Genomic DNA, 24,848 nt, shown 5'->3' on the forward strand with positions numbered 1-24,848 from the left:
AGGCTCCGCTCGACATTTATCGCAGGGACAATACTTGCGTAAACGAATGGAAGTAACAGCGCGTCCTCGGTGTGGTAATTAAGGAAGTGGGTGAATGGGATGGATACCTCGGATGGGGTGTGGAATGGGGCAGTCACCCGGCTCCTCGGCAGCTCCGTCCGCCCCGGTCTCCGTGGGAATTTTCAAGGCGCGGCCATCGATTCGTTCGGGGCTCGCCCCACCCAAGGCAGCTCGGCTGCTTCTGTCTGGGAGGATTCCATTCCGGAAGTGGGGCGAAGGCCGTTGTGGTCAGTTTGGTCTCCGAGGCTTTGGTCCGTGGTAGGGGGTGGGGGGAGCGGTTCAGCTGACGACATGGCCGACCCTGACCCCCGCTATCCCTGCTCGTCCATCGAGGATGACTTCAACTATGGCAGCTGCGTGGCGTCTGCCAGCGTGCACATCCGCATGGGTACGTGGCCCGTTCACCCCGGGGCTCGGGCCGGCCGCCCAGGTCGCCCTGCTGCGTGACGGCCCCGGAGGCCTTGTCTCCCGGGGCTCAGGGGAACTGCAGTCCCCGGGGCCTGCAGCTGCGGCCCGAGGCGGAGAGCTCCAGCAGCCCTAATTGGCATCTTTATCTGGTTACGTACAAATTTATTTATTTTTACTGAATGTATTTATTTCTTTACTTTTGTTAGTCCTGGATCTTGAACTTTTTGTTTTTTCTTCTTCTCAAGGCTGGTGCTCTACCACTTGAGCCACAGCTTCACTTCCAGCTTTTTTTGGTGGTTAATTTTAGAGGAAAGAGCCTCCAAGACTTTCTTGCCCCGGCTGGTTTCGAATCTGGATCCTCAGATCTCAGCCTACTGGGGTAGCTAGGATTACAGGCAGAAGCCACCAGCGCCCAGCCTAATTTCACAGTTTTAAATAAAAGGAAAGGTCTCCCCCGCTCCTTAAAAAAAATTTTTGGATGCAAATAAGTTTACTGTGTGATAAGTGTACTTTGTGATATTTGTCCCAATTAGAGTTGTTTTCTTGATGTGTTTGCTGTAAGGGGATGGAAACACATTACAAATTTTTACTTCATCTCTTGTGCACTGGACTTTTATTTCTGTCAGGGCAGCGACATACTTACCTGTCTTGGTTCCCCCCCCCCTCCCCACACACACCTCCCCACCTCCCTTTTCAGGGCAAAAATACTAATTCTAATTCAACAGGGGTTGGAATATTACTGAGGAGACAGATGCTTCCCAAATCAATTAAAACAAAAGAAAACAAAATGTCCTGGTAGTTTAACATTGTTTTACAGTACCCAAATGGGCAGACACTATGTTCTAACTTAAAACGCTCAGTGTCGGGTAAACAATTTACTCTCCACCCTGGATCAGCATTTAGGTCACAGAAGTTGACCTAGATTTACAGTCTACCTGAGCAACTAGAACTAGTCCCCGAAAAGGAATTATGAGGATAGTTCTGATGTATTAAGAATCTTGGTGCCTGGAGCTGAATTCCTGAATTCTGAAGTTATTGTGACAAGTGAGCTCAACTATTTAATTTTTTTTTAGTTACTGCAGAATACTTGTAACATAAAGATTTTCCATCCTAACCAGTTCTAAGAGTACAGTTTAGTCATGTGAAGCATTTCTACATTGTTGTGCATTCAATTTCCAGAATTTTTTCATCTTGCAAAAGTGAAACTCTGCTATTAAAAATGACTTCTCACTCTGCCCTAGCAACTATATTCTACTTTGTCTCTGTGAAATTGACTGCTCTAAATAGCTCATATAAAGGGAATCTTCCACTATTTTTTTAAACTGGCGTATTTCAATTAGCATAATGTCTCTAAGTGCATCTGCATTGTACTGTATGTCAAAATCTTCCTTTCCTTGTCCCTTTCCTTCTTTCCTTTTTCCTGCCAGCCCTGGATATTGAACTCAAGGCTTGGGCACTGTCCCTGAGCTGCTTTTCCTCAAAGCTAACACTCTACCACTTGAGCCACAGCTCTACCTCTGGCTTTTGGGGGGCGGGGGTAGTTTATTGGAGATGAGAATTTCACAGACAGTGCCTTCTGGGGCCGACATTGAGCTTCCATCCTTAGATCTCAGCCTCCTGAGTAGCTAGGATTAGAGGCATGAACCACTGTCACCTGGCTAATTTCTTTCCTTTTTCAGGTTGATATTACATTGAATGTATATACCAATTTTTGTTTATCTGTTCATCTAATCTTGATCATTTCCACTACCTCTACCTTTTGGCAATTGTAACGCTGTGAATATAGGTGTGCACGTATCTCTTTAAGACCCTGTTTTACTTCTTTTATGTGTGTACTCAAAATTGAAGCTGCTGGATTTTGTGTGGTAATTCTTAGCCCTTTAAGGACCTGCCATTCTGTTTTTCTTAGTAGTTGCACCATATTTAATTCTTATCAAGAGCATATAGAGGTTCATCCTTACCAACATTTTTCTTTCTCTTTCTCTCTATTAAAATGAAAGTAGCCATCCAAATGATGGTGATGCAACAGCATTTTGGTTTTGATTTGTATTTCTCTAAGCATTAGTGATATTAAACATTTTAAAAATACATTTCATGGGACATTTTATATGTTGTTTAGGAAAGTGTTGTTCCAGTCCTTTTCCTAACTTTAAAAATGGGCTTTATTCTTAAAAGCAATTTTAGGGTCCTGGAAAAATTGAAAAGTAGAGAAAAATTGCCATATAATCCTTATCCCCTACACAGTCTCTTTATCAATGTCTGGTTCCAGAGGGACATATTTATTATAATCAGTAAACCTAAACACACATTATTATGACCCAAGTCCATAGTTTACATTAGGGCTCACCCTTGCTGTTGTATGTTTTATGGATGCTAATAAATGTATAATAACTTCTACTTACCATTATTGTATCACACTGAGTAGTTTCACTTCTCAAACAGCTGTGCTGTGTCCATTGACCCCTTCCTGGCTAAACCTTGGCAAACCCTGATCCTTTTGATTGTCTTCATAGTTTTGCCTTTCCCACAATCCCATATAGTTGGGATCACACAGTATGTTTTTTTGTGTTTCAGATTGGTGCATTTCACTTCCCACTATAATATACATTTCAGATTTTCTCAATATCTTTTCATGGCTTGATGGCTCATTTCCTTTCAATATTAATGTTCTTTTGTTAGTAGGTACTGAAAGTTTATCCATTTATCTACTGAAGAACGTCTGGGGTGAGCTGCTTTGTAAACACATGGTTGTACAAATAGTTTTACTGTATCCTGATCTGTAATCTTTGGTATTGCCTGGATCATAGGGTAGTTCTCTTAGGTTTTTGAGGAATCTCCAAACTGCTTCTGGAGTGGTTGGACAAGGTGGGCTTGGAGCTGTCTATTGTCCTGCTTCAGCTTCCTGACTATTGGAATTACAGGCATGCAGCAGCAAACATATGTTTTACTTTTACAGAAAACATGATTGTATTGTTGTTATTAAAGTGGGAGTACATCATTTGGACAATGTCACCCCTTCTTTTGCTTTACACTAGTTTCCCATCCCTGCCCACAAATTACATAGGACATTTTCCACATAGTGTATACTGAATAGTGTAATTGCATTTGTTTACCTTTCCTCTATTTTTTTCACTTTTATGGCAGTATTTTAAAAGAAACCTGTAAATGTATAATCAAAAGTCTCTTTAATGTATTTCTTCTACCTTTCAGTGACTTTCAAGTCATTCAGCATGATTTATGTTGCTTACCTAACCATGTTCTGAAAAGGGATGGCTCTGTTATTACTATTTCTATTGCTTCTTTGGGTTGTAAAATCTTCCCTTCACTCATTCAATATAAATTTACTTAACATGAGGCTGGGTGCTATGTGGAAATGAATATGACCTGCTTCCCATTGTTAGAAAACTTTTTTTTTTTTATTTTAGCAAGGATATATTTTAGTATAGCAGGGTTACAGTAGGGAGAAATAGAAAAAGACAAACATTTCCTATTTCCCATGCAGGAGAAGACAGTTAAAGACTGAGGTGCTTAGTCTTTAGAGTTGAATAGGGGAAAAGGACAAGTAGATTTATTAATTATTGCAGTGCCCAGGGATATGTTAGGATTCTTGGGAACATAAAGGAGAAACATGTAATTCAGACTATGAACTGAGAAAGGCTGAATTTTGAGAGATGATTGGCTATAAGTTAGCTAGGGTGGTATAGGAAGAAAGTATGTACAAAAGGGTATGTGTCCAAAGAGAGAGGAATTCTGCTAGTGAACCATATTATTTATGTCCTGTATCTATCAGAACATCTTCAATGAATATTTCACAGTTTTTTGCTTGTCTGTATCGGTACTAGAGTTTGAACTCAAGGGCCTCATACTCTTGCTCCACTTTCACTCATGACTGGCACTTGCCACTTGAGCCATGCCCCTCAGTTCTGGATTTTTGATGGTTAATTGGAAATAAATGTCTCTTAGTTTTGTCTGCTCAGTTGGTTTATAACCTGCATCCTTATATCTCACCCTCTGGACTGGCTAGGATTATATAGGGCCTCTCTGGCTTTGAACCTTACCTATTTAATACTTTTTTTTTTTTTTTTTTTTTGCTGGTAGCTGACTATCACAAGTGTTTTTAAATCATTAGGCTTTGGTATAGGCTTATGGTAATAAAATAGTCTCTTTTTTTGCTGTTGTTGGTGGTTGTGGGACTTGAACTCAGAACTTGGGTTCTGTCCTTGAGTCTCTTTGTGCTCAGAGCTAATCCTCTACCACTTGAACCACAGTGTCATTTCCAGTTTTTGAGTAGTTTATTGGAGATAATAGTCTCACAGGACTTTCCTGCCCAGGAAACTGCAATCCTTAGATCTCAGCCTTCAGAGTAGCTAAGATTATAGGCATGAGCCACTGGCACCTGGCTAATAAAATATTCTCAAAGCAAGAATTCTTCTTGTATAAAAACTAGAAGTAGAGTTGTTATAAATAAGAAATAAAATTGATGGATTAATGTATGTGTATACCTTAACTGACTTTTGAGGATAAGTTTCATTTTGAGGAAACATTTTTGCTGCTGTAGAAATTAAGATCTTAAAAAATTATGGCTAACTATTTATAGATAACTATAGGTACTGTCTGGGCTTTGAACTCAGGGATTTGTGCTTGCTGAGCAAGCAACTGAGCCACACCTCCCTCCCATTTTGCTTTATTTTTCAGATGGGGTTTTGTGCTTTTTCCTGGACTATTCCTTGCTGTGATTCTCTTACCTATGTCTCCCTCATACCTGGGTTTGTCAGCATGTGCCACTATATTCAGTCTGTTCTTTGAGATAAGGTCTCACTCTTTGACAGAGATCCTAACACTGCCTTTCAAAAATGTTGGGCTACACACATGAGCCACTGTGCCTGATCTAGCTATGTACTTTCTGTTTCTAATTTTCATATCCAATGTTGAACTATTTTTGCAAAAAATGGTATATTTTTTACTTTTTCTTTTTTTCTTTCCTCTCTCTCTCTGCATGCCTCCATCTTGTGTGGGCTAGCAATTTGCTCTCCCCCCATAAATTCTTTTCTGCTTGAAAAAAAAAAGGTATATTGTAACTTTTTTGTTTGTTTGTTTTTGCCAGTCTTGGGGCTTCAACTCAGGGCCTGGGCACTGTCCCTGGTTTCTTTTTGCTCAAGGCTAGCACTCTACCACTTGAGCCACAGTTCTACTTCTGGCTTTTTCTGTATATGTGGTACTGAGGAATCGAGCCCAGGACTTTGTGCACACTTGGCAAGTGCTCTATCACTAGGCCACATTCCCAGCCCCGTGTATTGTATCTTTATTTTATGTTGTTGTTCACAGATAGGATACTTTCTTTGTATTTTGATGAAAATCTTTATTATTGGGCCTATTAACTTATTTTAAGTTCATGTATTTTGTAAGATTGGCTATCTCTTGATATTCTTGAATTTTTTCATCGTGTTATAAGTTTATATTCTTTATATTAAGATTTAAGAAAGAATGCATGTAAAAAGTTAATATAAATTTAAATTTAAAAATTGTTATTGTATGAGTAATGTATAGAGGGGCTACAGTTCCCTAAGACAGGTAAAGAGTATATTTCTTTTTGGACACTGTGATCCTTTCCCTTACTGTCTCCCAGAAAAATAAAGGTTTTCTGAGAAGAAATACAGTTCTGTAGTAAAAGTGAAGAAAAGTCGTGTGTAATATTTGTTTCTCTTAGCCTTTCTCCGAAAGGTCTACAGCATCCTGTCTCTGCAAGTTCTCTTAACTACAGTGATGTCTGCGGTGTTCTTATCCTTCGAGTCTATCCGCACATTCGTCCATGGGAGGTAAGGTGACAAGAGAACTTCATCTTAGCTAAAGAACTTATGTAAACAAAGCTCTTTTTTAAAAAAATTAACTTTTGAGGTTAACATGTAAAAAAGCCCATCATGTAACTCATATAAACCAGTTTTTTAGTTTTTGATAAAGGAAAATGTTCTATAACGTGGTGTTTTTACCTTTTATGGCCTCTCTCTCTCTCTCTCTCTGTCTTTTGCCAGTTCTGTGGCTTGAATTCAGGGCCTAGGCACAGTCCTTGAGCTTCTTTTGCTCAAGGCTAGTGCTCTACCACAGCACCACTTCTAGTCTTTTCTGTTTAGATGGTACTGAGGAATTGAACCCAGGGCTTCATGCATTCTGGGCAAGCACTCTACCATTAAGCCATATTCCCCTCCCCTTATGGTTTCTTAAGGTTCAACCTTCATTTCTTACAATAGAAAGAAGAATTTTTACTACATTCAGTTAAGTCCTACTTTTAAATTTTTATTAATTTTCATTTTCATCAGACTATTTTGTCCCTGAAACCTAAGACATTGTTTTCAAAAATTAATATAAATGTGTCTTCATTGTTTTGTGATGAGTTCATTGACAAGTTTCAGAAGGGCTCCACTTGACCCATCCATTATTAAATATTTTACCTCCAATGTAATTATTTCTGTAGCTAAAAATATTATTTCCTTATAGTAAAGGAAAAATAAAACAAGGAATATCTTCTTAGAAATAAAGAATTTCTCCCTCTCTTCCTTTTACCAAATAAGAATCTGAAAACTATTAGTTTGACATTCAGGGTAAAATAATTTAATATGGCCATGTGGTAAGTACCCTGAAAGAGTAGGTATGTGTAAAATTTGTTTACTAAAAGCCAGGTGTTGATGGCTCCTTCTGTAAACCCTTGCTACTCAGGAGACTGAGTACTAAGAATTATGGTTCAAATCCAGCCTTAGGAGGAAAAATCCATGAGACTCTTACTGCCAACTAATCATGTAAAGCCAGAAGCAATCTGAGGCTTAAATGGTGGGGTGCTGTAGAGCATTAGCCTTGCATAAAAAAGCTAAGGACAGTTTCTAGGCCTTGAGTTCAAGCCCCAGGACTGGCGCACACACAAAAATGCAGTATCTCTTCTTTATTGTATTTTAATCGTAAAAATAATATGGCAACTATAGCATTACTCAAATGTGATAGGTCATGAGAGAAAAGAAGTCTTCTCCCACTCCTGTGGGCTCTTTCCTTTGTTCTGCTCATGCCTCCTCAGTATTTCTAGATATGAATGAAAATGACTTCTTGATAGTGTAAATCATTCCAGATTCTTGTAATAGTTTTATAAACACATAAAATAGATTTTATCAAAGTGGATAGCACTACTCATGTTATTTTAGAATTTGAAATGTTTTTAATATTATGTTTTTCAGTCCTGCCTTAATTCTGATGTTTGCTCTCGGATCTTTGTGTTTGATTTTCGCATTGACTTTAAACAGACATAAACATCCCCTTAACCTCTACCTGCTATTTGGATTTGTGAGTACTCTGACAATGCCCATTTCTTTGTTAGCCTGAGTTTTCAAAGTTATTGCTTTACACACATATAACTGACAGAAGAATGGTTAGCCAATATCCATGTTGTCAGTCCTTGGTTCAGGTTCCAATTCTTTACCCCTGTCAGCTATATAACAAGAGAGAAAGAAAGTACACACCACACACACACACACACACACACACACACACACACACACACAGAGTAATGTATATTTTCTCTTCAAATCCATCTATTGCCTTTCAGAAATAGTTGTTTCTCTATAGGGAGAGGACATAGACCACCATTGGGCTAGCAGGAAGAGTACTCAGAGTACTCACTAGAATAGTGAGAAATCTCCATTTCTCATTCCAGTTCTGCTCTGGTTACGGTTTGTTGAGGTCATGCAGGAGGGAGAACAGAATGCTTCTACAAGTATAATTATATAGACACTGCTAACACTTTTGGCTTGCCTTTGTGATACAGACTGTCAGATGGGGAAGATGTAGCTGGATTAGGGATAGAAGATGAAGTAAGGAAAATTAGTTAAGGGAAAGGAAGGCTATCATTCAAAGTTTTAGATCTCCTTATGTTTTATGTAGGATATAGATTCATTTCCTTATTACATAGTTTAAGCAATGATAAAATGACAGTGTCTTAAGATAGTTTATTTCTTTCATATAAAAATCTGAATGACTAGAAAAGTTAGGAAGGGCCCAGGCATTGCTCTGGTTCTAGCATTCCTAAAGTTTGCATGCTGAAATAGAATACCTCATTATCATATCCATACATATTATTTAGTAAATGACACAACAAGAAAACAAAAGGAGAAAGAAAGAAGAGACAGCAAACTTTGGGCTTTTAGAGAACTACCCAGTAGAAGTTAAACATTTCTCTACTTACATTCACCTGGTTAGAATCTAGTGATGTGGCCAGAGCTAACTGCAAGGGAGACTGAAAATGTAATCTTTAGTTTGAGGAGCTGGATTTCCAGGAAACTGATGCAAGGGGAGAAAGGGAGTGAACATCAGGAAACAGTGTTAAGTCTTGTTTGTGTGAGATACTGAGGATTTTTAAAGTAAATATATGCATAATCTGCAATGTCTTTTAAATTTATATTATACAAAGTGAAAAAAATAGAATTTTCTATATTAATTCTAAATATTCTTCCTAATAAAGATATGAGAAATCTAATTAGAGCTTAAAAAGTTTTTTTTTTTTTTTTTTTTTTTTTTTTTGCCAGTCCTGGGCCTTGGACTCAGGGACTGAGCACTGTCCCTGGCTTCTTTTTGCTCAAGGCTAGCACTCTGCCACTTGAGCCACAGCGCCACTTCTGGCCGTTTTCTGTATATGTGGTGCTGGGGAATAGAACCCAGGTCTTCATGTATACGAGGCAAGCACTCTTGCCACTAGGCTATATCCCCAGTCCCAAGAGAGCTTAAAAAGTTGATGAAACCATAGTCAGAATTTAAATATTCTTATTATAGACAGGTTTTGTCTTTGTTGTTTGACTTAAAAGCTGTCTTGTCCTATACTCTACAGGTTCCTTGGGCTAAAAGGACATCATTCCTATTATGATCACATTAAACTAGTAGAAATTAGAAAATGTATGCATGACAGTATGCATTTTACATGCATTAATTTCAGTTTCTTTCTCTTAGACACTGTTGGAAGCTCTGACGGTGGCCATTGTTGGTAAGTCATAATTGTGTTTCTTTGTGTTGTAGTAACTTTCATGTGGGTAAGTCCTTCAGATAACAAAGGTATTTGAGGTTAAAGTTTAACATCACAGAATGTTGTATTTCAAAAATGTGGCATACAATAGATTGCCTAAGAGATAAGTAAAAGTCAAATATTTATACTTTACATAGTTCAGGTGAGCTGAACTATGTGGAAAAGTTTAAAGAAAACAAAAGGAATGCAGAACAGTATTTCATTTGTGTTTTCCCATTTATAAAAATAAGATGACCAGAGCTAACCTTTTCCCTCACTTAAAGGGACGTTGGAGGAACAGAGAACATACGTTTTAGCTGTGTACTTTCATCACATGACTGAGCTCCCTAAGAATTGCCTCTGTTGAACTGTGCTTCATTGCTACATCTTAGTACATCATTAAATCAAAACAATAGCCATAATTTCCATTTCTGTACTTCATGTTAAACACATGTTTCAAGGCTAAGTATCTGTTATAATTACTTGAGTACCCTATGTAATGCTTGAGTAAAAAGTTTCAATAAGTTAGCTATAACAATTCTGATTGTCTTAACTTTGGGTACCAAAAGGTCACTACTAACCACTGCTCCCAATAAAAGCAAGTGTAAATCCTGAAGGTTTATACATTTATCTTTTCCCATCTTCATCACTATTTTTAACCTTTCAGTGGCAGTTTTGTTCAATCTGTGTTTTCTTAGTGATTTACCACTCTTTCAAAGAACCAGAATACTAAATAATACTAAAAACTATTCAATACTAAAAAAAACTCAATTAAGTAGAATTAGAGCTTCTCATTATAGCAAGGAGGAAGTAATACTAACGTCTTAGTGTTATCTGTTAATTTAGTTACTATTAATGTTATCAGTCCATCTCTCCCCACCTCCAGTCCCATCATGTGTAAGGACAGTCCTATTTGAACTGGAGGTAAAAAATACACAGATGAGCTTGGTGCTGGTAGCTCATGCCTGTAATCCTAGCTACTCAGGAGGCTGAGGTCTGAGGTTCATGGTTCAAAGCCAGCCCGGGCAGGGAAGTCCCTGAGATTCTTATCTCCAATGGATCACCAGAAAAACTGGTTTTCCAGAAAACTGGAAGTGGCACTGTTTCTCACATGGCGGAGCGCTAGCCTTGAGCTGAAGAGCTCAGGGAGAGTGCCCAGGCCCAGAATTCAACCCCATTACCGGCAAAAACAAAACAAAACAAAACAAAATACATAGATGAGATAATTTGAGAACATTATTTTCCCCATTTATGTAATATCTTATCTATCTTATTGCATTGAAATTCTTGACAAGAAACAAAGTTGACCTTTTTGTGTATATCATTACCTTCCTAATCCTATTGTAAATTTCAGTAATTTAGGAATAGAAATATTGTGAATGTTTATTCAAGTGGTTTTAGGTTCAAAGCACTTAACCTTCTCTAAAGAGGTTATAATTTAACATTCTGTTAAAGTATTAAGCAGTACAGTAGCTACAATCAATCTGGATATCATTCTAAAATTGCAGAAGGGAATTTGGGAGTTCTTGGTACATATTCAATAAACTCCACAGTAATGTGCTCTAATATAATACAGATTTAGATGTAATACAATTAGTAGTTAATTTCTGTCCTCTGCAGGATGTGTGAAATGGTGTGGGCCAAGCCAGAAAGCCTCAATATTTTTCTTGCTCAATTGACTTGAGTTGGGCTGGTGAACTGGGTACAAGTTGCTAGAAATTGCCCTCCAAGAAATCCTAGCTAGCCTGATGACCTGAAGTCATCTGAATCAATATTTAGCCATAGTGGATAATCACCAAAGATAGTGAAAAACTGCAGCTGGAACAGATGTCTGAGAATCACTCTACCATATCCTTAAAATACTTTTACTCATTATTTGTGTGGTATCTCTAGATGAAGTTAACATTTTGTGTGAATGATTGTTTTATAGCCTGCTTATCACATAAGTATGATTTTACTGTACCTATATATGCAAAGGTAGATAAAGAATCTTAATTGTTTTATTGATGATATATAGACAAAAACATTTCTATTATGCTAGAAAAGGCTGTTTTATGTCTAGTATGTTTATGTACATTGTTAATCAATGTTTTCATTCTACAGTTACCTTCTATGATGTATATATTGTTCTACAAGCTTTTATACTGACTACTGCAGTATTTCTTGGTTTGACTGTATATACTCTACAATCTAAGAGAGATTTCAGCAAATTTGGAGCAGGGTAAGTTAATATACTCTTGGGTATGTCTTTAATATTATATGTGGTTTGTGTTATATATAAAGATGTCTTTAATATTATAGGTGGTTTTAGGAGAAATACTATACTATATGCCTTGAGTGTCTTAAAATGGAGGTCTATGGGAGATCATCTCTTTGAGTACTAGAGCCAGGTCTTACTTGCTCAGAATATACAAGCAGTTGGAAAGTGGTTCTATTTTTTTTTTTTTGACATTTTCTTCTTTGCTGTAGTGAAAGGGAAGTGAATGCCCCCCCCACCTCCCCTGACCAAATCAGCTTTCTAGAGAGGCTGAGTTTATATGTCTATGAGCAGTGTGTACTTCACTGATATCATTTTGGTCATTTGTCTTAGCTTAGATGTTACCAGAGTCATCTACATCTTTGTGGCAAAGGCAGTACAGCTAGCCCAGATACTGGAGACATCTGAAAGGAACTTAAAACTTTTTTTTAACCCATCAAGAATAGCCTGTATCCTTTTGCAAACAACTCCATAAATAGGTAATTCTTTTTACATAAAGCTAATGGTACTGTGTTGCCCTCATCTGTTAAGAATGCATAGACTGGGCTGGGAATATGGCCTAGTGGCAAGAGTGCTTGCCTCGTACACATAAAGCCCTAGGTTTGATTCCTCAGCACCACATATATAGAAAACAGCCAGAAGTGGCGCTGTGGCTCAAGTGGCTCAAGTGCTAGCCTTGAGCAAAAAGAAGCCAAGGACAGTGCTCAGACCCTGAGTCCAAGCCCCAAGACTGGCCAAAAAAAAAAAAAAGAATGCATAGACTGTTGGCACATGGTCACTCAACCATTTTCTCCTGTTCATATTCTGCTTATAACACTAAATATTTACAAAAGTCTACTCTTGTGAAACATTCTTTCCTTTCTTTTGTTTCTATGTAGTACAGATCCCCAGGAATCTCTTTTGGGAAAAATACAGTTGTACAAGCTGCCTAGAGTAGTTTAAAAAAATGCTTTCCCCCTAGAATAGAGTTTAGGTGGAGGTGGTCTTGTCTCCTCCTCCTCTCTCCTTTCTTCTGTCTTCTCTTCCTCTTCCTCCCTTTTCCTCTCCTCCTCCTCCTCCTTTCTTTTTTTTCCCCTGAGATTAGGACTGGAACTCCATACTTGACCCTTTTGTTCATTGGCTAGTGCTCTACTAACTGAGCCATGCTTCCAGCCTTTCTTTTTTCTTTTTTTTTTTCCTTCTTTTGGGGAGATGTTTCATATATATTTGTGCTAATGAAAGGGTACCTACTTTCTCTTCCTATCCTAGTTTGTCCTCAGCTGCTTCCCTCTCTCCTATCCATTCTCAGTATCTCTCCCTTATTTCAGCCTCTTCATAATTATTGATGTAAATGATACAATGATTATACAGAGATTTTAGATTGGATATTTGTCTTTTCATTGATGTTTGCAATTTCTGATAATTCTGATGATATTTTTGTATATTTTGATTACTTTTTGCTATGAAATTGTACACAAAAGTTTACTTGTTGTCTAGGCACAGTGGCTCAAATCTCTATTCCTAGATATTCAGGAAGCTGAGATCAGGAGACTCTCAAATGAGGAATAAAGTTGATCCCATTTTGAACTTGGATCTCCCATTCCAGCCATGGTGGGAAATGTAAATAGGAAGCTGGTAGTTGAGGCTAGTCCAGGCACAAAGTGAGACCCTATCTTAAAAAGTTTCCATGGCAAAAATAGCTAGAGGCATGTCTCAAGTGGCTAATTGACTACCTAACAAGTACAAGGTTCAGTTCAAACTCCAGTACCACAAAAAAGAAAAAAAAAGGTTAATTTTCCTTAAAATCTGGAATGAATGTGCATTCTTCCATGGTTATTAAGGTTTAGTGCTACCCAGCTTCTGAGAAAACTACTAGACCGGGTTGTATTTGTTTTGTTTTGTTTGGATTCAGGGCCTGAGCCCTGTCCCTGGCTTCTTTTGCTCAAGGCTAGCTAGCACTCTACCTCTTGAGCCACAGTGCCAGTTCCGGCTTTTTCTGTATATGTGGTACTGAGGAATCGAACCCAGGGCTTTGTGTATGCTAGGCAAGCACTCTACCACTAAGTCACGCAAGCACTCTACCACTAAGCCACGTTCCCAGCCCTAGACTGCGTTTTGGGGGGTTTTTTTGAAACCAAATTCACAGCTCAAGATGTGACCTCAGCTACCCAGATGCTGTGAACTTTACTTGAATCTAAATGTGACTTGTGGTAATAATGTTTAAAGGGTTTTTTCCCCCTGCACTCTCTAACTTTGTGCATTGTGGTCTCTAGGTAGGGTTGGGAGGGAGATGTGTTTGTCCTGACAGTAAGTTATAAGCTTTGGCCAAGGTGGGTGGCAGCATCCTGAGTATTTTCTTTGGATTTCCACTTTTACTTATATTTTAGTTTCATAATTTTCTTCTGTATTATAGTTATTTGATGCTTTTAAGAAGCTTTTCCTGTTGATTCTTTTTTCATCCTCCTTCCCTCTCCTCCCCTGCCCTTTTTTTTTTTTTTTTTCTTTTTGGTTGGAAGTAGGGCTTGAACTCTGGACCTGGGCACTGTCCTTGAGCTCTTCATCCCAAGTAGCACTCTACCACTTGAGCCACAGCACTACTTCTGGTTTTCTGGTGGTTAATTGGAGATAAGAGTCTCACAGACTTTCCTGCCTGGACTGGCTTTGAACAGAGATCCTCAGATCTCTAGGATTATAGGCATGAGCTACTGGCGCCTGGCCTTCCCCTGCCCTCTTAATCCATTATTTTGTTTTGGGGTGTATTTTTGTGTAGGGGAGAGTAGCGGGGTGTGGGAGGCTAATTGGCCTGAATAGCTTTGCTTGCTCTAAAACTGAAAGTAGCGCCCTTTTAAAATTGCCTTAACTTGATTACTACAAGAAGCCTTTCTAGCTTACCAATTTCTGGTCTGTTCTCCACAAAGTAATCAGGTGATACATTTCAAATGCCCACTTGATCATGGCATATTTAAATCTTTCAACACTTTATGACTGCTCTGTGGATACAGTCAGTTCTCCATTGAATTGCTTTTACTGCCATCCGTTATGGAATATTGCCACATAATAACTCACCAGAAAAATACTACAGCTACTGATTTTTATGTTAGAATGCAAAAAGATTCAGATACTTAAGAATAGTACTTTATTGCTTATTTTATTGTTGTAAATGAAAATTAATGGCACTAATCACAAAGCCAAAATGGTCATGAAGGCTGAGTGCCAAAATGGGACGCAAAATCTGAGTTAAGATGACTAGAGGTGTTACAAATCAGGGCTTATTTTCCTTCTCCCTGACCTATCACAGTTTGTAAGTAGGTTATCCCTTAATCTGAGCTTCTTGTTGAGAGGGGAAGATAAAATTTGTTTCAAAATGGAAAAGTCTGTACTTTATCTGTGGCTAATCTTATCTATATTCTCAGAAAGTTTGCTCTTTGTTATTCCAATATTTAATGAGATATAAGTCAAAGTATCCTGCTAGTGAAGTTCAGGAAGCATATTTGCAGGACATGACCTTCAAATCTTACTTGATTAATACTGTATTTTGAGAGAATGTTGACATTAACTGAAAATTATTAGACTCAAGTTACCAGAGGCTCACTAAGGAGAATCTGTGAACCTAAATGGCCATTTATTGTGTGCATACCTCAGTCCCTGGGGCTAAGCTTGCCATATTCTAACTTGGTGGTAGTGGAAGATGTGTGTTCTCATTATCTGTAGTGTCTAACACTGTTCAGGTGTCGAATCTTTAATGTACAGCCCTAGTTAAAAAAAAATTCTAGAGAGACATCTTTGGCAACTCTATCCTAATGTCTTATCAAAACCTTCAGGAGCCATCTTCACATCTTTTGGGAACAATTATTCCCTCCTCCCCAATATCTTATCTTGTATTGTTGAATATCTTGTGACTTGTTTTTTAGATTATCTTTTCAAGGTTGTTTTTATAATAAATAAACAGCCTTAGAAGCTACGAGGAAAGAAATATACTAACTCACCATTATTAAAAAAGATATTGCTTCCTACATTGAAGGTTCTTCTTGATCACAATTCATTCTGTGTGTGTGAGAGTGTGTGTGTGTGTGTGTGTGTGTAGGTGTCATCTAGTCCTCTTAGCCATAGTCTGTGTGGATTGGGTTTCTTGGTATGCAAATGTGGATTCTCTACCTACTGTTATTGTTGAAATAAAATGTTTCTTATCTCAGCCCTGGGAATCTCATGTCTTGTCCTAGCATCTGTGAAACTATACACTTTTTTTGGTTTTTTGGTTTTTTTTTTGGCCTTTCCTGGGGCTTGGACTCAGGGCCTGAGCACTGTCCCTGGCTTCCTTTTGCTCAAGGCTAGCACTCTGCCACTTGAGCCACAGAGCCACTTCTGGCCATTTTCTATATATGTGGTACTGGGGAACTGAACCCAGGGCTTCATGTATACAAGGCAAGTGCTCTTGCCAATAGGCCATATTCCCAACCCCACTATACACTTTTTTTTTCAAATTTTTATTATCAAACTGATGTACAGAGAGGTTACAGTTTCATACGTTAGGCTTGGATACATTTCTTGTACTGTTTGTTACCTCATCCCTCATTCCCCCTTCCTCCTCCCCCTTTCCTTTTCCCCCCATGAGGTGTTCATTTCATTTACACCAAACAGTTTTACAAGTATTGCTTTTGTAGTTGTTTTTTTTTTTTAACCCTGTGTCTCTCGATTTTGGTATTCCCTTTCAATTTCCTAGTTCTAATACCAGTATAGACAGTTTCCAATATACTCAGATGAGATTACAGAGATAGTGTAGATACAACCACAGGAAGGTGATATAAGAACATCATCAATAGTAGAAGCTACAGATACACATGGGACGTTGAAAGTAGTTACAACTGTGATATAACAATCATTTCCATAACATGGAGTTCATTTCACTTAGCATCGTCTTATGTGATCATAAGGGCATAGCTGTTGGGCTCTTGTGATCCTCTGCTGTGACTTGCCTAAACCTGTGCTAATTATTCCCAATAAGGGAGACAGTAGAGTCCATGTTTCTTTGGGTCTGGCTCACTTCACTTAGTATAATTTTTTTCCAAGTCCTTCCACACAATGGAATTTTATGCCTCTATCAGAAAGAATGACATTGCCCCATTTGTAAGGAAACTATACACTTTGGCATGCAAATAGGGTAAGATCTCTGATGCTTTACAGTTGCAGGCTGGTGCTGGGCTTGAACTCAGGGCCTGGGAGCTCAAGAGCTCAAGGCGCTAGCAGTAGCTCAAGGCTAGTGCTCTACCACTTGAGCTACTGCTCCACTTCCAGCTTGTGTGTGTGTGTGTGTGTGTGTGTGTGTGTGTGTGTGTGTGTGACTTCAGATAAGACTCTTATGGATGTTACAGCTCAAGCCAGCTTTGAACCTTGATCCTCAGATCTTAGCCTCCTGAGTAGCTAGGATCACATGCACCACCAGTGCTGGTGCTTTATAGTTCTTATTTTATTTTTTTATTTTTTGGCCAGTCCTGGGCCTTGGACTCAGGGCCTGAGCACTGTCCACTGTCCCTGGCTTCTTTTTGCTCAAGGCTAGCACTCTGCCACTTCGCCACAGCGCCATTTCTGGCCGTTTTCTGTATATGTGGTGCTGGGGAATTGAACCCAGGGCCTCCCCAGCCCTGCTTTATAGTTCTTAATACCACATTATCCACTGGAGTTTCCCTAGGGCTTACTAGTGAAAAAGTCTTAAGTCTCTTAGTCCTGAAGGATCTATATTGTAAGGAGGCACTTTTTAGTTTAGGTATACCAAGTGTATTGAGAAAATTTGTGTATTTGAGACAAGTGAGGGGCAGGAATTTTATCAAGCAGGTATATGTATATGTATATATAAGCCTATATAAGTATACATTATATACATATATAATAACATGAATCTGGTATGTTTCCTGGTGCTAGGATTTTAATTCTGTCTTGCACTCTTGCTTAGCTTTTTCCCTCAAAGATTGTGCTCCACCACTCGGCCATACCTCTACTTCTAGCATTTTGGTAGTTAATTTGAGGTAAGAGTTTCTTAGATGTGTCTGCTTGGACCGGCTTTGAACCTCAATCCTCAGATTTTAGCCTCCTGAGTAGTTAGGATTATAGGTAGGAGCTACCAGTGCCCAGCTTTGTAGATGGTATTTTATTTACTTGTTATTTTTAGAGAACATGTTTTGAATGATATCAGTTCTTTCACATTTACTGAAATTTATTTTATGATATCTTGGTAATGTACATTTTTCTATTGGAGTATTTGATTATTTTCAGGTAGGCCAAGTTAGTTGGTAGTGTTGTTCAAGGCTTTTGTGTGCTTAGTAATTTTCTGCCTTCTAATTCTATTAATGTAATAGGGGTGTTGAAATTTCAAACTCAGTATGTATTGATCTATTCCCTCTATATATAAGTTTTGCATCAATTATTGGAAGCTGTTTTTAGATTAAAAAAAATAGAATTCTTATGCCCTCTTGGGGAATAAAATATTTCTTGTTTTATGAAATAGCCTACTTTATCTCTGGTAAAATCTTCATCCTAAAATCTCTATTGTTAATTCAGACACCCTTGTTTTCTTCTGATTGTGTTACTATGGTATATCATTGCATCCTTTTAATTTGCGTTTTTCTTCCTGTTGAGAATAGTATTCGTTTCCTCCCCATTTCCTAGAGTTTGCTCAGTTTGTTTCTAGAATAGTATTCTTGTAGGAAGCATGTGGTTGGAATGTTGTTTTTCAAATTTTTATTATCAAACTGATATACAGAGAGGTTACAGTTTCATACGTTAGGCATTGGATATATTTCTTGTACTGTTTGTTACCTTGTCCCTCATACCCCCCGCCCTCCTCCCACTTTCCCTATCCCCCCTGAGGTGTTCAGTTCACTTACACCAAACAGTTTTGCATGTATTGCTTTTGTAGTTGTTTGTCTTTTTTTACCCTGTGTCTCTCAATTTTGGTATTAGAAGTAGGAAATTGAAAGGGAATACCAAAATTGTGGTTGGAATTTTTTAAATTCAATTTGACCATGTCTGTATTTAGGTAATGTGTTTACTCCTTTATAGTTAATATGATTACTAATATGGTTGGATTTTACATCCTTTATGGATTATTAATCTGTAGTTCTTTTAAATACCTTTTGCAATATAAAACTTCAATATTCTATTCCAATAATAATTCTTTTCATATATAGTATATTTTCCCTACTTTTGGGTTATTGTTGCTATAACTTTTAGTTATGCATGTTACCAACTCCATACTACTTTTATATTTGCTCTAGTTTAATTTATCTTTGAAAGAAATTTAGAAATTGGCAGAACATGATAAATTATACATGACTATAGGCACTTACACACAGTGAGACTAAAGGATACTCTTTGGGGAGGAACCAAATGTACAGTGTCTGTGTGTCTTTGAACATTTAAAGTAAAATTTCTTGAAATACATTCCAGGAAGTGGAAACAGTTTTTTTTTAATTGGCAGAATTTTTAAATCTCTCTCAAAGATAACTTTTGTGTCTCCCAACTTACCATTTTGTTTTTTGTTTCTTTATGTAAGTTTCTTTATGTAATATTCAACTAAGGTTCTTCTTTTTAAAAAATGTTATAGTGCTAGAAAAACATAGATACAAACACCTGCCAGTTCTTGTGTGCTTTTATATATATGAAAGTTATTTTGGCCAAGTGTAGAATTCAAGGCTCTTGGATCTTTTCCTGCTTGAAGATTTAAAAAAAAAAATCTGTAGTTTAAAGATACCACACTTGTGACGTCTGTAGTTTCTGACAAAAAGCCCTTGTACATATCTTTTCTCACTCTTAACATTTAACATTTCCTCTTTATTTCTGATTTACAGTAATGTGAGTGCCATATTCCTTGATATTTTTCAACTTTCTTTTTAGATCTGTTGATTTAAAGTTCTTATCAAATATGGAAAGGTTTTTGGCTTCTTATATTTAAATGTTTTAAATAAAATACATCTACTTCAAACTATGTGTGTGCGTGTGCACACAAGTGAGCAAGCGAGAGAAAGAGAAACTCAATTTGTTTAGTTTCTATTGTGATTTTCAAATTCAGATCTTTTCTTCAGTCTAATCTACTATTCATCTCAACCACAGAAATTTTTTTAACTTATGTTGAAGTTTTCATTTACACTACTCAGTTCAAGTTGAATGTTCCAAAGGAAATGTCTTTAATTCTATCATTGTGTCACTTCTGGATGCCTCTGTTGATTGGTTTTTCTCCTGTGATCATATTCCTTCATTATGTTGTGTGTTTTGATAGGTTTAGGTTGGATACTGACCACTGTTAACTTTCAAGTTTTGAGTTACTTTTTTTGTAGTTTTCTAAGATATGATTAAATTCTTTAGAATTTCTTTGATCCTTTTAAAGCTCTGTTTGTTGGGTTCACAACAGCTTTTAAGTTTAGAGCTAACTTAGCCCATTACTGAGTTAGTACCCTTGTGAGAACTCTTAAGTCCTCCGTGTTTTTGGAGGTCTTTCTACTTTAGCTGGAGTTGGAGTGAATTCTGAGAATTAGTCTACCTATTTCTGTATTGTAGATCTTTCTCCAGCTTTTTTTGTTGTTGTTATTAAAGTGATGAACAGACATAACTTATGAGTTATAGTTACATGAATCAGGTAATGAGTACATTTTGGACAATGTCATCCTTTTCCCTCACTCTGTTTTTACCTCCCACCTTCATCCACAAGTTGTATAGTTTATTTTCAATGTACTGTATAGTAAGCATGACTACTGCATTTGTTCACTCTTTGTCTCTCCATTTCTTGGTTTCCCCATCTTTGATCACATCCTAATATGCATACATTGATCAGGACTGAGCTAAAGATTTTAGGGAGCCCTGAGCATATCACCTGAGCTCTCTCTCTGTATAACCCCCTTCTCTATGATATACTGTCATGAATATTCTAGCCACTTTACCTCTCTGACCTCTAAATTTTTGTGTTCTTAATAACTCAAGGAGAGCATGGCCTCTGTGGGTTCCTGTCCTACAGTATAGACCAGAAACTTTCCAGCTGAGTAAATATTTGTTTCCCTATATCTGGAATCACTGTCTTATGCAGTGTTATCTAACATCTGAAAGCTGTTGCTTCACATATTTTGCCTGGTTTTATTTAAGAAAGGAGGGTAAATTTAGCTTTTATAATTCCCTGTGGCCTGAAGCAGCTTCCAAGTCCCATATTTGATTTAAAAAAAATTGAGCTCTTAAATGTACTTTGCAATATAATTAGACTTATATAACAATTGAATGGTAACTCAAAAAATTAGAGTAGTGATAAATTTGTTGGATAAAATTCTTAATACATAAGAATAAAGTTAGAAAGTGTACTGTGGTTTTCCAGAGATGTGCATGTTTACTGAATAACTTGCTCTTGTTATTTGGTTTAAAAATGCAATTTCATCAAAGTTCTAGTTATTCATATGTATATTTGTATTTATTCTCAGTGTGTGTGTGTGTGTGTGTGTTTGATTCTTTTTTTTTTCTTCATTGTTTTTTTTTTTGTTTTTTGTTTTTTTTATTTTTTTTTCTCAAATTTTTATTATCAAACTGACGTACAGAGAGGTTACAGTGTCATACGTTGGGCATTGGATTAGGGTTTGAACTCAGGGCCTCAGGCTCTTAACTTTCTTGCTCATGGCTGGTGCCTTTTCACTAGGCTTCAAATGGAGATCCTTAAGTCAACCTTATGAATGTCTAGGGTTATAGGCGTGAGCCACCAGACCTGGCTTCATATAATTTTCATACGTCTCAGAATTTAATTTTTTTTTGCCAGTCCTGGGCCTTGGACTTAGGGCCTGAGCACTGTCCCTGGCTTCTTTTTGCTCAAGGCTAGCACTCTGCCACTTGAGCCACAGCGCCACTTCTGGCCATTTTCTGTATATGTGGTGCTGGGGAATCAAACCGAGGGCTTCATGTATAAGAGGCAGGCGCTCTTTGCTACTAGGCCATATCCTCCCCAGCCCTCAGAATTTAAATTTTTGTAAGGATTTTTTTAACCTATACTAATAATTTTCTTTGTATTCTACTTGGGAACTTATTTTAAAATAATGCTCTCTATTGATTACCATAAAAAAGTTGAATAGCAATTGGTTCAGTTTCTTTAAAAGAAAAACAAAATGGGTTTCGATTTGGCGGGAGGGTGGGGGGGGTTGGTCATGGGTTTTGAACTCTGGGCCTAGAAACTGTGCCTGAGCTCTTCAGCTCAAGGCTAGCACTCTACCACTTGAGCCACAGTCCACTTCCAGTTTTCTGGTGGTTAATTGGAGAAAAGTGTCTCACCGACTTTCCTGCCTGGGCTGGCTTTGAACTGTGATCCTCAGATCTCAGCCTCCTGAATAGCTAGGATTACAAATGTGAGCCACCAGTGCCTTGCAAAATGGGTATTTTAAGTGTTCATTGGGTTATGAATTATTGCTTTTGTTTCTTTTTTTTTTTTTTTTTTGGCCAGTCCTGGGGCTTGGACTCAGGGCCTGAGCACTGTCCCTGGCTTCTTTTTTTTTTTTTTTTGGCCAGTCCTGGGCCTTGGACTCAGGGCCTGAGCACTGTCCCTGGCTTCTTCCCGCTCAAGGCTAGCACTCTGCCACTTGAGCCACAGTGCCGCTTCTGGCCGTTTTCTGTATATGTGGTGCTGGGGAATCGAACCTAGGGCCTCGTGTATCCGAGGCAGGCACTCTTGCCACTAGGCTATATCCCCAGCCCCCTGTCCCTGGCTTCTTCTTGCTCAAGGCTAGCGCTCTGCCACTTAAGCCACAGCACCACTTCTGGCCATTTTCTGTATATGTGGTGCTGGGGAATCGAACCCAGGGCCTCATGTGTACGAGGCAAGCACTCTTGCCACTAGGCCATATCCCCAGCCCCGCTTTTGTTTCTTTTTAAAATTTTTATTGTTATTATAAAGGTGATATACAGAGGGGTTACACTTACGTAAGTCAGGAAATGAGTACATTTCTTTTTGGATAATGTCACACTGTGTTATGAATTCTTACTGAATTATTCTTTGGCAAACATCTGAGTTGAAATTATTTCTTTTAAAAATGAATAGGATTATAAACTTTTTAGTAAGGAATAATCATGTAAATTATTAATTTTTTTATTTTTTTAGGCTGTTTGCTGTTTTGTGGATTTTATGCTTGTCAGTATTCTTGAAGGTAAGTTGTTTAGTATGGTTAACTTGAAATATAATTCTGGTCATTGAAGTTACTCTAAGAAGATACTTATGACTATCTGGAACATTTGTATATGGAATGATTATACAGTAATCTCTAAAAAAAATTCAAAGTCTTGAATTGATCATTCTTAGTTATTGAAAGAGATGAATGACCAAATGAGTTACATTACATAGGAAAGTGCTTGTAGGATTGGGCACCAGTGGCTCATGCCTATAATAAATGGCTGAGATCTGAGAATCTTGTCATAAAAATTATAGCTAGCCACAGTCTTATTACCAATTGACCAGCAAAAATCCAGAAGTGGAGATATTGCTCAAGTGGTAGAGCATCAGGCATGAGTGAAAAGGCTGAGTGTTCATGGCCCAGAGTTTAAGCCCAAGAACAATCCCTCAAAACAACAGCAACAACAACAAAAACACCTGGATTTCACTTGTATCTGTCAGCTCCCAAATGGTCCATTTAATTCTGAGAAATATATTTTAAAGCCATTTGTAATTAGAATGACAATATTTAAAAGGAAGTGGATAATTTAGTTGGTATCTATTAATTAATGATGATCTCAAGAACCAATTTACATATTTAATCACTTGTCTATAGATATTTTTTTATAGTGCGACAGTGGAGCTGGTTCTCTCTGCAGTGGGAGCCCTTCTTTTCTGTGGCTTCATCATCTATGATACACACTCACTGATGCATAAACTGTCGCCTGAAGAGTATGTACTAGCTGCCATCAGCCTCTACTTGGATGTTATCAATCTGTTCCTGCACCTCTTACGATTTTTGGAAGCAGTTAATAAAAAGTAATTGAGAACAGTATACAGAGACTATCATTATGTAATAAAGTTGAAACATAATTAAATATTGTTAAACACATTCATGGTCTTTACTGGTATTCTGTAATGTTGTGTGCCTTAAAGTTATTATTTCTTATGCCATCACACTTGTGAAGTTTTTACTTAGAAACTCTTGTCAGACACATCAAAATTCTATTTACAATTTTTAAAAAAAAATTTTTTAAAAACTGAGTCTCACCACATAGCCCAGATTGACCTCAGACTTATTCCTTCTTCCACCTCCCAAGTGCTGGGATTATAGGCATGTACCACCACCATGTCCAACTTGATTGTGATTTGTTCAGACCTAAATTAGCCATAGTTAATTTGCAACTCAGGACTAATTTTATGAGTAGGCAGATGTAAGGGCATGTTCAAGTTCATTGTTTTATATCAAGTAAAGATGAAAATAGCAGGAAGTAAAGTAACCACAACTCATTTTATGCAAAGGACAGAGGAATAGAAGGAAATAGAAGTAGAAGGAAAACAAGAAAAGAGTAGGTTCTGAGAGCCTACTGAGAGCCATTATACCCATTTTCAATCCAGTTGATACAGTTCTGGGGTTAGTAGTGTCATCAATCCACTGCATAATTTCTTGAAAGAACTGGGCATTTACATTCCTTTTGCTTTTACCTTTTATCTTTGTGGAGCTTAGTCCAGAAATCTGTATCTAAGGGACTGACAGTGTGGGGTCACCATCTGAATTTCAGAAATCTGCCTGTTCCTTATTAAGTCATGAAAATGGAGGATTCCATGGCTTCATATACTGACTGATGCCAGTAGCACAGCATGCCTTTGAGATGGGTTATCTGTCTTCCTGTCAGGCATTCAGCACTACCACTGTGTATATGGTTCCATAGGTGCCTTCTGGCTCCATAAGAAATCATAGCAACACTTATTTTGACCCTTGTGTTATTCTTCTATCTAAGCAAAAGTTGTTTGGGCCCTTCATATTTGTATATTCAGAAAATAGCCTATTATATGAATGTATGAATGAGAGCATGTGTTAGGATTTAAAAATTAATACTAAAGCCATTTGACCTGTTGGACCTACTTATACAAACTGCTAAAGAATATAAATAACAATGCAGTTTGTAATTCAG

General features: G+C 37.7%; 1 protein-coding gene across 1 annotated transcript; it reads left to right on the forward strand.

Annotated features, from left to right (window-relative positions):
- The first annotated feature begins 243 nt into the window (after nt 1-243).
- On the forward strand, nt 244-23,781 carry Tmbim4 (transmembrane BAX inhibitor motif containing 4). The gene is made up of 7 exons (XM_048360187.1): nt 244-448; nt 6,176-6,284; nt 7,686-7,791; nt 9,448-9,481; nt 11,603-11,720; nt 22,846-22,891; nt 23,510-23,781. The coding sequence occupies exons 1-7, from the start codon at nt 352-354 to the stop codon at nt 23,714-23,716; spliced, it is 717 nt and encodes a 238-aa protein (XP_048216144.1). The 5' UTR covers nt 244-351; the 3' UTR covers nt 23,717-23,781.
- Nucleotides 23,782-24,848: the final 1,067 nt, after the last annotated feature.

The sequence above is a fragment of the Perognathus longimembris genome, chromosome 1, assembly GCF_023159225.1.
Source record: "Perognathus longimembris pacificus isolate PPM17 chromosome 1, ASM2315922v1, whole genome shotgun sequence".
NCBI lineage: Eukaryota > Metazoa > Chordata > Mammalia > Rodentia > Heteromyidae > Perognathus > Perognathus longimembris.

What these genes read in the sequence shown, in the direction of transcription:
- Tmbim4 (XM_048360187.1), top strand. Translation starts at nt 352, where the DNA reads ATGGCCGACCCTGACCCCCGCTATCCCTGCTCGTCCATCGAGGATGAC. An exon ending in CAGCGTGCACATCCGCATGG is followed by an intron (nt 449 to 6,175) that starts GTACGTGGCCCG and finishes TGTTTCTCTTAG; the next exon opens with CCTTTCTCCGAAAGGTCTAC. An exon ending in TCTACCTGCTATTTGGATTT is followed by an intron (nt 7,792 to 9,447) that starts GTGAGTACTCTG and finishes TCTTTCTCTTAG; the next exon opens with ACACTGTTGGAAGCTCTGAC.